The sequence below is a fragment of the Scyliorhinus torazame genome, chromosome 6, assembly GCF_047496885.1.
Source record: "Scyliorhinus torazame isolate Kashiwa2021f chromosome 6, sScyTor2.1, whole genome shotgun sequence".
Lineage (NCBI taxonomy): Eukaryota > Metazoa > Chordata > Chondrichthyes > Carcharhiniformes > Scyliorhinidae > Scyliorhinus > Scyliorhinus torazame.
Genome location: NC_092712.1, coordinates 165,270,409 through 165,286,083, shown reverse-complemented (window position 1 = coordinate 165,286,083; position 15,675 = coordinate 165,270,409). Strand labels below are relative to the sequence as shown.

At 42.5% G+C, this 15,675-nt stretch overlaps 1 protein-coding gene across 7 annotated transcripts in view; it reads right to left on the bottom strand.

Moving 5' to 3' along the window:
- The window catches only part of ppp1r9a (protein phosphatase 1, regulatory subunit 9A), a 489,701-nt gene that overhangs the window by 49,240 nt on the left and 424,786 nt on the right, over positions 1–15,675 (bottom strand). For 5 of the 7 annotated variants that reach the window (XM_072509043.1, XM_072509045.1, XM_072509048.1 and 2 more), the window contains 4 exons: positions 12,443–12,758; positions 11,852–11,939; positions 8,786–8,869; positions 5,445–5,643 (listed from right to left, as the gene is read on the bottom strand). In XM_072509043.1, the coding sequence (XP_072365144.1) occupies positions 5,445–5,643; positions 8,786–8,869; positions 11,852–11,939; positions 12,443–12,758 (687 nt within the window). The remainder of the gene's footprint in view (positions 1–5,444; positions 5,644–8,785; positions 8,870–11,851; positions 11,940–12,442; positions 12,759–15,675) is intronic. The other 2 variants (XM_072509044.1, XM_072509047.1) reach the window with 2 other exon arrangements.

Here is a 15,675-nt window from a genome sequence, read left to right as displayed (position 1 = left end):
CATGGTAAATTAAGTATTCCCAACAAGAAGTCGCACTCAAAGGAGTGTGGCTTGGAGAATCAGGACTACATTACTGCAACTCTAAAATTTACCTCCCCTCTACCTCTGCTGGGATATGAGATTAATAATGGTGGTATAGTGGTATTGTCACTGGACTATTAATCCAAAGACCCAGGGTAATGCTTTGGGGACCTGGGTTCGAATCCCACCATGGCAGATGGTGATTATCCTAACGTCCTTTAGGGAAGGAAATCTGCCATCCATACCTGGTCTGGCCTACATGTGACTCCAGACCCATTGTAATGTGGTTGATTCTTTAATTACTCTGAAATAGTCTAGCAAGATATTCAAGGGCAATTAGGGATCCAATTAGCAACACCCACATCCCATATATTAATTAAAAAAATATCCTTACATTATATACAATGTGCAGTCAAAGAGAGCTACAGATTTATATAGTTAAATAAGCGGCACGGTAGCACAGTGGTTAGCACTGTTGCTTCACTGCGCCAGGGTTGCAGGTTCGATTTCCGGCTTGGGTCACTGTCTGTGCAGAGTCTGCATGTTCTCCCTGTGCATACATGGGTTTCCTCTGGGTGCTCCAGTTTCCTCCCACAAGACTCGGAAGACATGCTATTATAGCTAATTTAGGCATTCTGAAGGTGGCGGCCACTGTCAGCTCGGGCTGTGTGACCAGTAAGTCTGGCCTCCAGTGCCAGAAGAAGGTCAATGACTTGAAGCGGCACGGGAGTACAGTGGTTAGCACTGTTTCTTCACAGAGCCAGAGTCCCAAGTTCGATTCCTGGCTTGGGTCACTGTCTGTGCAGAATCTGCACATTCTCCCTGTACCTGCTTGAGTTTCCTCTGGGTGTTCCGGTTTCTTCCCACATGTCCCGAAAGACGTGTTGTTAGGTAATCTAAATTCTCCCTCTGTGTACCTGAACAGGCACCGGAATTTAGCGACTAGGGGCTTTTCACAGTAACTTCATTGCAGTGTTAATGTAAGCCTACTTGGGACAATAAGAATTATTATTATTAAATAACAAATTAATACTCCCCAAATTGAATTTATACAAATAAATTAATTCAGGATTGCAGCTCCTCAGCCTCAGATGTTTTCCCAGTCAAAGAGATTAGCCTTGATTTTATGGTCAGCTGTGAAGAAGCAATAGTGCTCGCCGCTAACCTTGAAGAAAGCTGGTCTCAAAGCTCTAGCCATCTCTATGGCGTGGATTTAATATTTTACAATGTTATTTGAACTTGATGCCAAGTCAAGGGGGTCTCTAGGTGTCCAGCAACATTGACGTCATTAAATCAGGGTAAGCAGCCAAATATATTGAAGAGTTCACTGAGAGCAAACCAGAAAATAAAATGCATTGATTATCTTTCACCTTTTATAACTCTTACAAAAAGTGAAATAAAGATTGGGACAAACACAGTAGAAGCAAACTTTTTCAAAAGTTACATTAAAAAATATGGAATAATCATAAGGTAAAATATTGGTATAATGCAAAATCCAAATTCGTTTTCCCAAGGCCAGAGAGGCTGTTCAGCGTTAGTTACAACTTAGGACATTTAAAAGAATTCAGTTACATCTCATTAACAAGGCATAACTTTTTTGACAGTCCTTAACAATATTAAAGTGTAAAAGTGGAAGTTCTCTTTGGGTCAGTGATTTCTAATAATTTTTTATCTACAGTGAGTTCAATAGCATAACCAATGGAGAAGCTTAGAATTTCTGACAGCAACTTCTGAATTTCGAGGTTTATAACCAGTAGGCTCCAAATATTGCTGTCAGTTTTAGAGGAGGAATGGAAAAGGACATACAGTTTTGACATCATTACTTACTACAAAATCCAGGTCACAGTTGAGACCGTAAGATATAGGAGCAGAATTAGGCCATTCAGCCCATCGAGTCTGTTCCTCCATTCAATCATGGCTGATATGTTTCTCATCCCCACTCTCTTGCCTTCTCCCGTAACCGCTGATCCCGTTTTAATAAGAACCTATCCATCTCTGTCTTAAAGACACTCAGTGACTTGGCCTCCATGGTCTTCTGCAGCAATAAGTTCCACAGATCACCACCTTCTGGCTAAAGAAATTACTCCTCTTCTCAGTTTTAAAGGATCATCCCTTCAGTCTGAAGTTGTGCCCTCGGGTTTTAGTCTCTCCGTCTAGTGGAAATATCTTCAGCACATCCACTCGATCTAGGCCTCAGTATTCTGTAAACTTCAATGACATCCCCGGCCCCCCAAACATCCTTCGAAACTCTTATCGGGTACAGACCCAAAGTTCTCAACCACTCCTTCATGACAAGCCCTTCATTCCCGGGATCAGTCTTGTGAACCTCCTCAAAGGCTAGCACATCCTTCCTTAGATATGGGGCCCATATTGGCTCACAATATTGCGAATGAGATCTGACCAGAGCCGCCTTATACAGCCTCAGAAGTACATCCCTGCTCTTGTATTCTAGTCCTCTCAAAATGAATGCTAACATTTCATTTGCATTCTTAACAGCCAACTGAACCTGCATATTAACTTTAAGAGAATACTGAACTCCGGCTCCTAAGTCCCCTTGTGCTTCAGATTTCCGAAACCTTTCCTCATTTAGAAAATAATCTACGCATCAATTCTTCCTACCAAAGTGCTTAACCTCACACTCTTCCACACACTGTATCCATCTGCCACTTCTTTGCCCACTCTCCTAACCTGTTCAAGTTCTTCTGCAGTCTTCCTGCTTCCTCAACACTGCCTGTCCTCTACATATCCTTGTATCATCTGCAAATGTAGCAACAGTGCCCTCAGTTCCTTCTTCCAGATCATTAATGTATATCGTGAATGTCCCAACATTGATTCCTGCTGAACACCACTAGTCACCGGCTGTCATCCTGAAAAAGACACCTTTTTCCCAACTCTCTGCCTTCTGCCAGGTAGCCAATCCTCTATCCATGTGAGTATCTTTCCACTAACACCATCTTGTTTAGAAGCCTCTTGTGCGTCATTTTGTCAAAGTCACCTCTGGAAATCCACTCGCTCTCCTTGGTCTAACTTCCTCATTATCTCCCCAAAGAATTCTACTAGATTTGTCAGGCATGACCTCCCCTTGACGAAACCATGCTGACTCAGCCATATTTTACCATGCACTTCCAAGTACTCCGCAATCTCATCCGTAATAATGGACTCTAAAATTTTACCGACAGAAGTCAGGCCACCTGCTTTTAAAGGCTTTCCAATCCTCTGGTTTCCCACTAATCCTTGCCACTTTGTTAACTTTTTCTTTTGCTTTTATGCTATCCCTGACTTTCCTTTTCAGCCAATGGTTACCTCGTCCTCTCCTAAGCATGTTTCCTCCTCCTTGAGAGAAATTTCTGTTGTACCTCCTGAATAACCCTCCAAAATCCCTGCCATCTCTGATCCACTGTCTTTTCTGCTAGGCTCCCCTTCCAATCAACTCTGGCCAGCTCCTCCCTCATGTCTTTGTAGTTACCTTTACTCAATTATAACACTATTACATCTGATTCCAGCTTCTCCCTCTCAAACTGCGGGGTAAATTCTATCATATTGTGGTCATTGCTCCCTCGGGGTTCCTTCACCTTAAGTTCCCTAATCAAATCTGCCTAATTACACATCACGAAATGCAGAATTGCCTGTTGCTTCGTGGGCTCTACCATAAGCTGCTCCAAAAAAAATTGTGCTATTGCCTTTCTTATATGTCTTTTCTATCTCCCGATTTATTTTCTGCCCACATCCTAACTATTGCTAGGGTGCCTGTACATAACTTCCATCAGGGTCTTTTATCCTTTGTGATTCCTCAACTCTACCCGGGCGGCAAGGTAGCACAGTGGTTAGCACAGTTGCTTCACAGCTCCAGGGTCCCAAGTTCGATTCCCGGCTTGGGTCACTGTCTGTGCGGAGTCTGCATGTTCTCCCCGTGGCTGCGTGGGTTTCCTCCGGGAGCTCCAGTTTCCTCCCACAGTCCAAAGATGTGCAGGTCAGGTGGATTGGCCATGCTAAATTGCCCCTAGGTGTCCAAAAAAGGTTGGGTGGGTTACTGGGATAGGGAGATGTGGGCTAGGGTAACTGCTCTTTCCAAGGGCTAGTGCAGACTCGATGGGCCAAATGGCCTCCTTCTGCACTGTAGATTCTATGATTCTACACCTTCCGACCCTATCACTTCTTGCTATCCATTTCATTTCCTTTCTTATTAACAAGACAATCCCGCCCCCTCTGCCCATCTACCTCTCCTTTTGATAGGCCACATATTCTTGGATATTTAGATCCCAGCCCTAATCCCCTTGCAGCCACATCTCTGTAATGCCCACAACATCATACCCGCCAATTTCAATGTGCACTACATGCCATTTACCTTGTTTCATGTACTGCGTGCATTTTGGTACAATACTCTTAGTCCTGTGTTGACCGCCCCCTTCTCATAGTTGTCCCCTTATCTGCTGTGCCTGAAGTTAGATGCCTGCCGCTTTAAAACCAACTTAAAGAAGAAGATAATGGCTCATAGTTTACAGTGCAACAGAGCTAAATCATGCCAGGAATTTCTGAAGAAATTCACAAATCAAATGACTTACACTTGTTTTATACCACATCACGACGTATAAACTTCCTCAATCATTTTCACTTCCATAATTAGATTTTCTTAAATATGCTTTGCTTATAGCTTCAGCCTTTAGTTTTCTTAACATTCATTAAATAAGAGGGACTTAAAGAGAAGGAAGACCGTGCATATTCTGCACTTGATTTTTGAATGCGAGTTTCAATTTCTTTCACACTGATTTTTACATTATTGAATATTATGAGATTTCTGAAAAAACTGGTCTAAGTTGCTGTTGGTATGATTGATGACCTCACAGACAATTGCAAGTTGAGTCAAGGAGATTCTGGGTCAATACATATTTGATGGCACTTTTGATCAGAGTAGGGAACATGTCGTTTTTTTTCAGATTTGGATTTGTCAATGGTATGGATAATCAGTAGAATTTGCCTCATTTCAAAAACAAACCTGATCCACCAGATCAAATAATCACATACATGAAAATTTTAATTTTCACCGATTGAGTAGTGAAATGGTGTATTCCTTTGTTTTAAAAAAAATTTAGAGTACCCAATCATGTTTTTTCCAATTAAGGGACAATTTAGCGTGGCCAATCCACCTACTCTGCACATCTTTGGGTTGTGGGGGTGAAACCCACGCAGACAGGGGGAGAAAGTGCAAACTCCACACAGACAGTGACCCGGGGCCGGGATCGAACCCGGGTGCTCAGCGCTGTAGGCAGCAGTGCTAACCCCTGGGCCACCGTGCTGCCCAGGAAATGATGTATTCCTGAACATTATAAATGTATCTAATATTGTGCAATCAAGTGCTAATCTCTATCTAATAAAACTCAGTAACATGTTTTCTTCATCCCTCATTTTAAACAACAGCAAATTACCTTAAGTCTCTGTTTTTCTGGGCTCAGGCTCTCAGAAGATGGTTCTGTTGAGCTGCTAGGGGATGGCATGTTATTGGAAGAGTTATATCCTCCAGCATTTTCTCCAAACCAGGATAAAAGTACGCACGATGAGACGGAGGAGGATGTTTCTCCCAATGAAACGTTGCTTGCCAAACTGTCCAGTGTCTCTTTGGAGATCCTGCCAATAAAAACACAAAAATGCACTGAATGCAAGCATCCATGTTTATTAAATATTTTCCAAGGCATCAGCAATCAATACTCCCTCTCCAATTAGTATTTTTAGACACAACTAAATGGTGGGCATTTTGCAGGCCATTTCTCAAAATCTAAATATGCTGGACACCAAGTCATCAGAGTTATTAGGGAGTCGGCCGTGGCAGCAGTAGATTTAAAATATCTAGGCATGCAAATTCTTGATCTTTCCATCATTTTTGTCTAATTTTGTTACTATTTTGTCTACTGGTACCTAAATTTTCATGAAGCAATTAATTGTTCAAAATATTCCCCATCCTTCAGCATTATTATTGGTACCAATGGGTTATCCAACAGTAGTTTTCCGACTGGACCTATCTGAAAATAAAGGATAGTCTTTGGCAGGCAGGTAGGATTGTATGAGAAATGCTCTATGTCCACCTGCTGAGATCTCTGCATGTGAAAAGTAGATGGCAATATTTCACTTTGGCAAGTAATGGATGTAGAGACTCTTCACTTTAAGGGAAGCTGTGACATCAGACCCAATGACACTAAATGAATGCTGACCAACTGTAATGCTGAATTATTAATTAAAACTGCCCTACTACAGTTATGTTCTTAATGGCACTACATTAAAAAAGGCAAGTTAGTTTGATTAGCAGGTAGTGAACCCTGATTGATCATATCCACAGGTCTTGGAACAACTACCTGCCAAGAGATGTGAACTGTCTTCACAGGGTTTTGTCAACACAGAGCTGCAGTTTCAAATCATCATGCAGCATAGGGGTGGAACATCAATTGACTACAATGGTTAGCTGTGGCATTGGACGTGGCTCCATTTCCTTGCAGGCATTCTGCAATGCTGTGGTGCAAGGATGATACATAGGAAACAGGAGCTGAAGACCATATGGGCAGCACGGTAGCTTGGTGGTTAGCACAGCTCCAGGGTCCCAGCTTCGATTCCTAGCTTGCGTCACTGTCTGTGCGGAGTCTGCACGTTCTCCCAGTATGTGCGTGGGTTTCCTCCAGGTGCTCCGGTTTCCTCCCACTGTCCAAAGATGTGCGGGTTTGGTGGATTGGCCATTCTAAATTGCCCTTAGTGTCCAAAAAGGTTAATTGGGATTACTGGGTTAAGAGGATGGGGTGGAGGCGGTGTGTGCTTGAGTGGGGTGCTCTTTCCAAGGGCCGGTGCAGACTCAATGGGCCAAATGGCCTCCCTCTGCACTGTTAATTCTATATGAAATATGGCCTATCAAATCTGTCTGCCATTCAATATGACCATTACTGATCCCATTGCTATGCCTGACACAATGGCAGCAAAACTGGGTTTGTTATGTAGACTTTGTTGATGTGAAATAATATTTACATTTTAGAGGGAGAACTTTTATTCAATGTACTTGCTCCCTTGGTGCTCACCAAAATGTATTCACTTAATATTTTTTTAAAAACTCTTCCTCAGTTGCTGGGATTAGCTCATTCTCTGTTTGGCAGCTCTACATCATCAATGATGGGAGGTATCATGAAATGGTTCCATTGCAGACAATGAGAGCAGGAACCCCAGATCGCCGTAGGATCCTGGGAAGTGTCACTGGTATTTGGATTTGATCCTGGGAAGTGTCACTGCTATTTGGGTTTGGAGAACTCTCAGCCAACAGTGTGATTTCATTGGGCTCATGACTCTGAACTAGTGCTCAGGTTGGTCTAAGTGATGACCATGTTAATTGGAATCAAACAACTCTGGAATACTTCCCAGTGAGATCAGAAAGTATTGTAAAAGGGGGATGGAGGAGACCCAATCTCAGCAGTTGAGATCATCAACAAATACATAGTTCTATTTTAGAATTAAAAGGATACTTTGGTTTCACCTAAGTTTTCTTTCCCCATTATCGATTAACTGCAGAGGCAGTCACTGAAAATTGATGGTAGAGAAATAATTTTTGATTACCAGACTTTTTTTGAAGAAATATTCATTCTGAAAACATTTTAAAAATTGATAAACTTAAATACTACATCAATTGAGCAGTAAATGTCATAAATAAGATTCAACTCTGCAAAGAAATAAAGTTACACTTTGCAAGGCAAGGATACCTAGAAGAGCCTTGATTGTCACTTGCACAGATCAGAGAACCGTGGGGTTAAACGTCTGCTGGCCAGATCCATGGCACTTGCAAAGTTTAATTAACTATAATGACTAGGAAAAAGGCAGTGCCATGGATCTGGGTTTGTTGACTATCATGCACAATTATCTGATCCATTTTCCTGGATTGAGGTTTCATCTAATCCTGGGAACTCCCTTCCTAACAACACTGTGGGTGTCCCTACACATGGACTGTAGCAGTTCAAAGTGGCGGCTCATCAATATCTTCACAAGGGCAATTAGGGATGGGCTATAAATGCAGGCCTAAACAACAACGCTCATATCTTAAGAAAACAAAAGGCGCCTCTAAATTTAACTTTCATATAGATTAGGTAACATATGTTTAGGTAGTGTGCTAATGTTAGAATTATTGTTCATTACTTTATAATTGTGAAAAGTCAGAATGCATTGAAGATGAGAATTGAACTTCCAGATTTCTTAAATCACAAGAGAAAATCCATTCAAAACTGCTGCAGTGATAGTAACCATCTTTAGAGTGTTTAGTAGAAGGTTCAAAAAATGTATTTGACAAAATGCTTATGGTTTAAAGTAATTATCAGGAATAAATAATTAACTTCTAATTTATTTTCTTGATCTAATTCTGCTCCTATATCTTATGGTCCTATCTCACCATCACCTTAAGAATTGTCTCCTGAATTGAACAATCATCCTGGGCATAAGTCAGAACATAATAACTTTTCTACATGGATTTGGACAGTGCGACTGGTGACCAAAGTGTAATTTTGCTTTTGAATTAGATATTATAAAATTTTATAAAACTTGAAAGGTGAAAATGCAACAAAATTTTTGGTGGACTGCAATGTTCTATCTAAGCTCCATGGAAGTTCTTAAACAGCCCAAGTACAAGTCATCCTCTTTAAATTGCCACACACAAAAAAAGGATCCTGTCAATTAATGGAATAGAATAGCTTGTGCATGAGTAAAAGAGGGGGGGGGGGGGGGGACATAGCTGAACTGTACTACAGCATACCTGCTTCCCGATGAGAGTCTATTGGTTTCTTTTTCTTTGTCTTTCAGTTTATTCCCTTTACTAGATGTTTTCTGTGATTGAACTCTACAATAAATTACAAAATAAATTAGCTGAATTTTTATGATGCATAATGAATAATTCATTACTTTTACAAAATTACAGTTACATGCAAGAACAATAAACTGATATATGCTTTTCATATGGTAGACTCTAAGAATAAAATATTATGAAGAAACAAATTGCATCGAGATCGGCATTGGTTCTTGACTGGGGCCCATCACTTAGAAGGTAAGTGTCTTTATAGATAATACTGGTCCATGCGATCTGATCACCTAAAGCGATCAGAGAGGAATCTTCCAGAGTACCTAATCCATTACTGGCTCTTGTTTTCCCCCCCACTTGCTTTCATGAAATTACGTTGCTGCAGGAGTGTGTGGTCTGTATTTGCATGGACACGTACGTGTGCTTCGGGGAAGGGGACTGAAAAGAGGAATGTTATAATGTTCCGGCAATCATCGTGGACAGCTAGCCTTTTGCTGCACATCAATTTAGTATGTTTGGAAGCTGTGCTAAGCTGGATTTTCCCACAGGCATCAGGACCCCATCGATGGGACAAAATGGGGATCCTGAGCCTGCACTTGCCAGCAGTGAGACTAGTGGAGAAATCTTCCCAGAAGTTGGCTTCCAATTGGTTGCCTCTGCGCTTGTTGTCCGATTAAGAATGGTAGGTAGGATGTCCATGCTGCAGGTCCAGAGGGCCAGCCTCATCAAGAGAGGTGGGAACTCAAAAGGCAGGTGGAGGACTGCAACATGGAGATTAATAAAGTGCAAAAACAGTGAGGGAATTAGTCAGTAGGTCCATCGGAGGGGGTGCCTCCCGCTCCAAGGAGTCTACTGGAGAAACCCCTCTGCTACAACCACTTTGGTCACAATTACAGCCTTTCATCTATGCGGACATCACAATGAGGCATGGAGCCTCTGGCTCCAATGACGCCTCAGCCTGCTGCAGGGAGGTAGTCTCTATATCAAGTTGCAGGATTTATGTCTGATATTCGAACCCCTCTCCACCCTCACTCCCAAGATACATTGATTAATTAAAAGAGTAACAAAAATTTGTTTTATTTTGCATTATAAAGGAACCACGCAAGAACTATGGGAGGGTTTTAAAATAATAATATTTCCTTTATAATACAGAAAAACATTCCCAACGACCTAAGGAAAATGGACTCCAAAGTGAAGGAGATTAAGAACAGCGAACAAAGGTTGGTGAATGAAATGGATTTTCAGAAACGTTGTAAAGAAAGGTTCGGTTATTTTTCCCTCTTAACGTATTCATTTTTTGGGATGCGAGCGACGCTGGCTGGGCCTGCATTTATTACCCGTCCTTAACTGCCCTTGATTTCAGAGGCCAGTTAAAGATGAAGGCAGAGAGTCAACCACATTGTCACTGTTCTCATGTCCAGCATGTATGCTGTACAGATAATTAAAAGAAGTAATTAAGTTGAAAAGTAAATGTCAATTTTCTTGCCTCCCAAACTCCATCCATTCACAGCCTCCTCAGCTAGCTGACAGTTCTCTATTCCAGCAAAGGCTGAAAAAGATTCTCATTCCACCTTTTCACACACCCTTCCTGAAATGCAGTCATTAGCTTCCTGGACTTCCTGGGCCCTTCGAGTCACAAGGTCATCTGCTTTTTCACTTATTTAACTGGTTCTCACGTCTTCCTTCCTTACTATCTCTGCTCAATAGTGTATCCATGAGGTCATCCCAATTCCCAAGTCCCTTTGATTTTTATAAGACAAGGGACCTGACTACAAGCTACGTGGGTTCTACAAATCTCCTTTTCATTCAGGTATTCTTGAACAACGAACAACTCCCCATCTCGTTGAATAATTTTGCATTGTCGTTATCCCTCTCTGGAGGCTATTCCTCCCCACAGCTCCTGCTGCTGTGCTCTGCCTTTCATGGTTTTCAGTGAGCAGTACTGCATCTCAACCCTTGATATTCTGCTCCTCATCCCACAAATGAACTGGGCAACTGAAAGGGGATTGTTCACATCCCCACTCACAAACGTTGCCTTTTCCCCATAACAACGTGCATCTTACCCCTCAGGAGAATTCTGGGACTTACCAGCACTAGCCCATGGCAATCCTTTCCGGTCAGGAATTTGTCTCAGTAACTGATCATCATATTAGCCTTTGCATTCAATGAGCATCTTTACACCCCTGCTGGAAGCAGTACTCCATAATATTTCCCCCATTTCTGCCCCTAGCTTCCATGACTGTGACTTGTAGAAAAAAATTCTAACTCACTCCATTCCATTCCTCTGTGCATCTCCAACAGCACCCTGTGTCCACCCCGCCTCAAACAACTACCCCACAATGGAGCAATAAATGTTTCCCGAAAAAAATAAATGAAGCTGATTGAAACATCCTCCTCCTTTCCCTGCCTCTTGACTTTTTTCCTTCTCGCAACCTCCCTTGCAGCATCAACACATACCCATCTTTCTGTATTCCCATCCCTCCCCTAATCACCCTCCTCTTTCCTCATCTGCTAATATACCCTCTCCCACAACCTCTTCTCTTTCCATATTCTCTCCCCAAATGGCTCCTTGACATCAACCAACCTTCTCAACCTCCTGGTCTTCTGTGCCTCTCCCATCTGAATCTAGTTATCCCCCTGCCCTGAATTTAATGATTTGGTTTTGTCTGTCAGGAGCTAATTTTAAAATTGGATGAAGTGTAAATGTGGCCACCTATTATGTACCACAGACGATTTCTCTTTCCAGTGAAGCAAATGGAAGGGAACATTGGGTAGGGTGAATAATACATGGTTAATATGCTATTACAAATGTTACTGTCTCCCTCAAAATTAAAATTAGCACCCCAGTGTGTAACATCACAGGCATATAATTACAAGCGGATGAGTTGCTTTACATTCAATATTGTGATGCTGTGAAAGTTTGAATAAACTAGTTTCAGACTTTTGTTTTGAACTAAGTTAATTCAAACAAGTAATATACATTTGGCAACTTCAGATTAAGAGCAGGCGCTATATTGAACCTACCCAAAGTCAACAAACCTTTGCTTTGTGTTCTCTTTCTGATTCACAGGAGGACTGACTTTGTTTGGCGCAGAAATACCTCTGTTGCCATCTGGAAACAACAGTGTTGTTTTAGACATAACAGAAAATGGTTCTCCCTCTTAGAAAATGACTCCTTTATTAACATATCAATAAAATAGCAAATTGCACTCACCCAAACTTGGTCATTTCAATTATAGGATTATCTGACAATTGCAGTATCAGACTACACCATCTCTAACTCCCATTTACTCTTTTCACAATTGGGACAATAATGTCCGTGAAGAAAATGTACATAAACTTGCCAAAAATGGATAACATGTAATTGTTCTCATTAAATAGTTTAAAAAAATCATAAACCATCACATCCACATTAAATAACTAGATTAAAAAAGCTTTATAAAATTACAGCTGCCATCTTTAGTATAAGGTGGATATAGAATTGATGCAAAATAGACATTTAGACAGTTACTGGTATGCTTTCAATAAGGCTGTAAAACTTCTACTATTTCAATAACTATCCTGCAAAGCAGAGACTCGACAGCCAGCACAAATATGAACAATATCTTCTTTTACCTTCAGCTTTTCTCATTTTGCATTGTTTATCCAGATGATGCGATTGAGGCAATGCAGCATTATGACAGAACTTTGAAGGCGATGAGGTTGGGGTTCCTCCCACAGAATCTTCGGAAGGCTGCTCTGATGTCACAACACGTTGATTATGTTCTCCCAGAACTTGATTTTCCACTGTGGTATCAAATGTGAAGACCGCATTGCTGGCTATTGGTGATAATGATGAGGCTCCAGAATCAGATGCTGGTGAGCACGTCCTCAAGGATGCCGGCAGGGGGGATCTGGAAATGTGCATAGGACTTCCATAGCTATCTAAAGGCTTTTAGTTCAAATAAGGGAGAAATACAGAATGCAAGTGAGTTTCTAAATAACATACAAAATGACAATTCAAGCTGCTGGCATAGTTGAAATTATGTAATTAGGTTCAATGGAGTGCAGTGATATAATTGGACTCCTGTATTCCACCAGAATTGTGATCATTGCAGTGTCACCATTGGAAGCAGGGGGATAAAATAGAGGAACGATTACTACATGCTTCTCAGCTAAGAGGAGCATTATTAAAGTTAGACCGCAGGTATTTTGGGCCACAGAAGTTACTGCCATTCAATAAAAAGGCAGGTATCACACATTTCAGATTCCTTAAATATTAATGAAATATTTTGAAAATGTAGGTAATTTAGAGATTGTGGATCAGAATTTACTGGAACATTTCATCAGAAAGCAACATTGAGAAAGCACTGCCCGTGCACACACCGTCCCATCCTGTCCTACATTCAATGAGCAGTTGTACTTAGTTTATTTGTAAATGTTTTAGAGAAATGTCTGTGGTCATTTGCACCATTTTTGGGATGTTTTTAGAAAATCTTACTGAGATCTGCTCAATATAGATCCAAACTGCTGTCAGTGCACCTGAAAGGTTTTGGTCATACCGCTGTTTTACACAAGACTAAAAGCAGAAGAAAGAAGATACTTGGAGTGTGGCCATGGCAGAAGGCAAGAGAAAGCTTGCTATTCCCCTTATTTTTGCAGCTATATTTTGTTTTATTTCATGCCAGGTATTACATTCGATAACTTCACAGGATATCCAAGACAATATCAGCATATAACCCAATGTAAATTTTAGCATAATTCTGTGCAAGTGCAATGCAGTAAACTTAGGGCCTATGAATTGGTAGATGTTTATATTGTGAGGCTATTTTGGGATGGTCACAAAATTTGCATCTAAAGGGTTAAAAACAGTGCAATGTATGCCTGATTTAACACTTCAGTTAATATCTTGTTCATGAATCACAGGAAGTCGGTATGCAGATACAGCATGTAATTAAAAAGGCAAATGGAATGTTAGTGTTTATTGCAAAAGGACTGGAGTATAAAAGTAGAGAAGTGTCGTTGCCATTGTGTAGGGTGTTGGTGAGACCACATCTGGAGTATTGCATCCAGTTTTGGTCTTATTTGAGGATGTGGTGGCATTGGAGGCAGTTCAGTGGCGATTCACCAGATTGATTATGGAGATGAATGGGTTGACGTATGAGAGATTAAAGAGTTTGGGCTTATACTCGCTGGATTTAGAAGGATGAGAGGGTATCTGATCGGGGTATGTAAGATACTAAACGGGATTGATATAGTAAACGTGGACCAAATGTTCCCTCTTGTAGGACATTCTAGAATGAGAGGTCACAGATATAAGCTGAGAGGTGGTAGGTTTGGAACTGAGATGAGGAGTGAATTTATGGAACTCGCTGTCCCTTGGTGCGGTGGAATCCAAGTCATTAAATGGTTTCAAGGAGATAGATATATTTCTGATAGAAAACGGGTTTAAGGAATATGGGAAACTGGTAGGGAGGTGGATTTGAGCTCAGTCGTGATCTGATTGAAGGGTGGAACAGGCTCGAAGGCCTGAATTACCTACTTCTGCTCCTAATTCCTATGAAGGCTCCAGCTGAGCAGGGAGACAGTGCGACATAACTGCCAGATCATGGCGCACGTGGCACCGCGGGGGAATGAGGGAAGGCCACCCGCTCTCGGTGGCCGTTAAGGTGACGGTCGCCCTGAAATGTTATGCCACGGGGTCCTTCCAGGCACCAACTGGGGACCTGTCCGGGATCTCTCAGAGCTCGGTGCACAGATGTATCTGTGCCGTCAGGAAGGCCACAATCAACACAATACATCCACTTCAATGTAGACCGAGCACACCAGGATGCTCAGCAGTGGGGTTCGCCGCCATCGCCAAGTTGCTCCGAATCCAGGAAGTGATCGACGGGATGCATGTCGCCCTACGAGCACCTGCAGATGGCAGGCTGCCAAACACAATCTGAAAGGGGTTCCACTCGATGAACGTGCCATTATATGACCATCAGCTGCACATCATGCACGTTTGCACCCGATAGCTGGGTAGTGTGCATGACGCCTTCATCCTGGCACTCGATGATTCCTGGCCTCTTCAATGTGCCCCCCTGCTAGAGGGTTGGCTCCTGGCCGACAGGGGTTATCCACTGCAGTTGTGGCTAATGATGCCTATCCGGAGGCCACAGACTGACGCAGAGACAGGCCACATCGATGCCCATGCCGAAGCACCGCTCAATCACGCCAGTGCTTTGGCATCCTGAAGATGCGGCTCAGTTGCCTGGACCGCTCTGGAGGTGCCCTCCAGTATGACGCTGAGAGGGTCGCCATCATTGTGTCAGCCTGCTGCATCTTCTACAACATCGCGCAGCAGAGGGGCGACGTGCAGGAGGAGAAGGATGAAGGGGAGGGCGAGGATTGGCAGGACATTGGGCCTATGCAGGCACGGGAAGTCGCACGACGTGTGCGCAAGGGCCAACTGATCGCATCTAGGCTCACCAAAAAGGGTGGAAGTGGGGGGGACTGGCCACAAGCAGACAATGTCTGACTCCTGCCCACGGTAGAACTTCCCACCGTCCACCTGGGTGATCCATGCATGCAAGCTGGTAATTCCATCACACGGTGCCATTGAATCCCTGGAGTGGTAGTGGTGGAGTGGGAGCCCAGCCCACTCACACATCTGCCCATTGCCACCACCTCCCCCCTCTATGGCCAACTCAGACCAGCCCACCCTTCACACCCATCTGACAAGAGTATCGAGGCAGGTTGTAACAGTGTGAACAGGTGTTTAATGTGAACAAATATATATGTGCTCTAGCCCCTAGCGCTATACTGTGTCCTGCACCATTGTCAACTTAACTGGTGTCCAACGTTCTGGCCTTACGGGCCCTAAC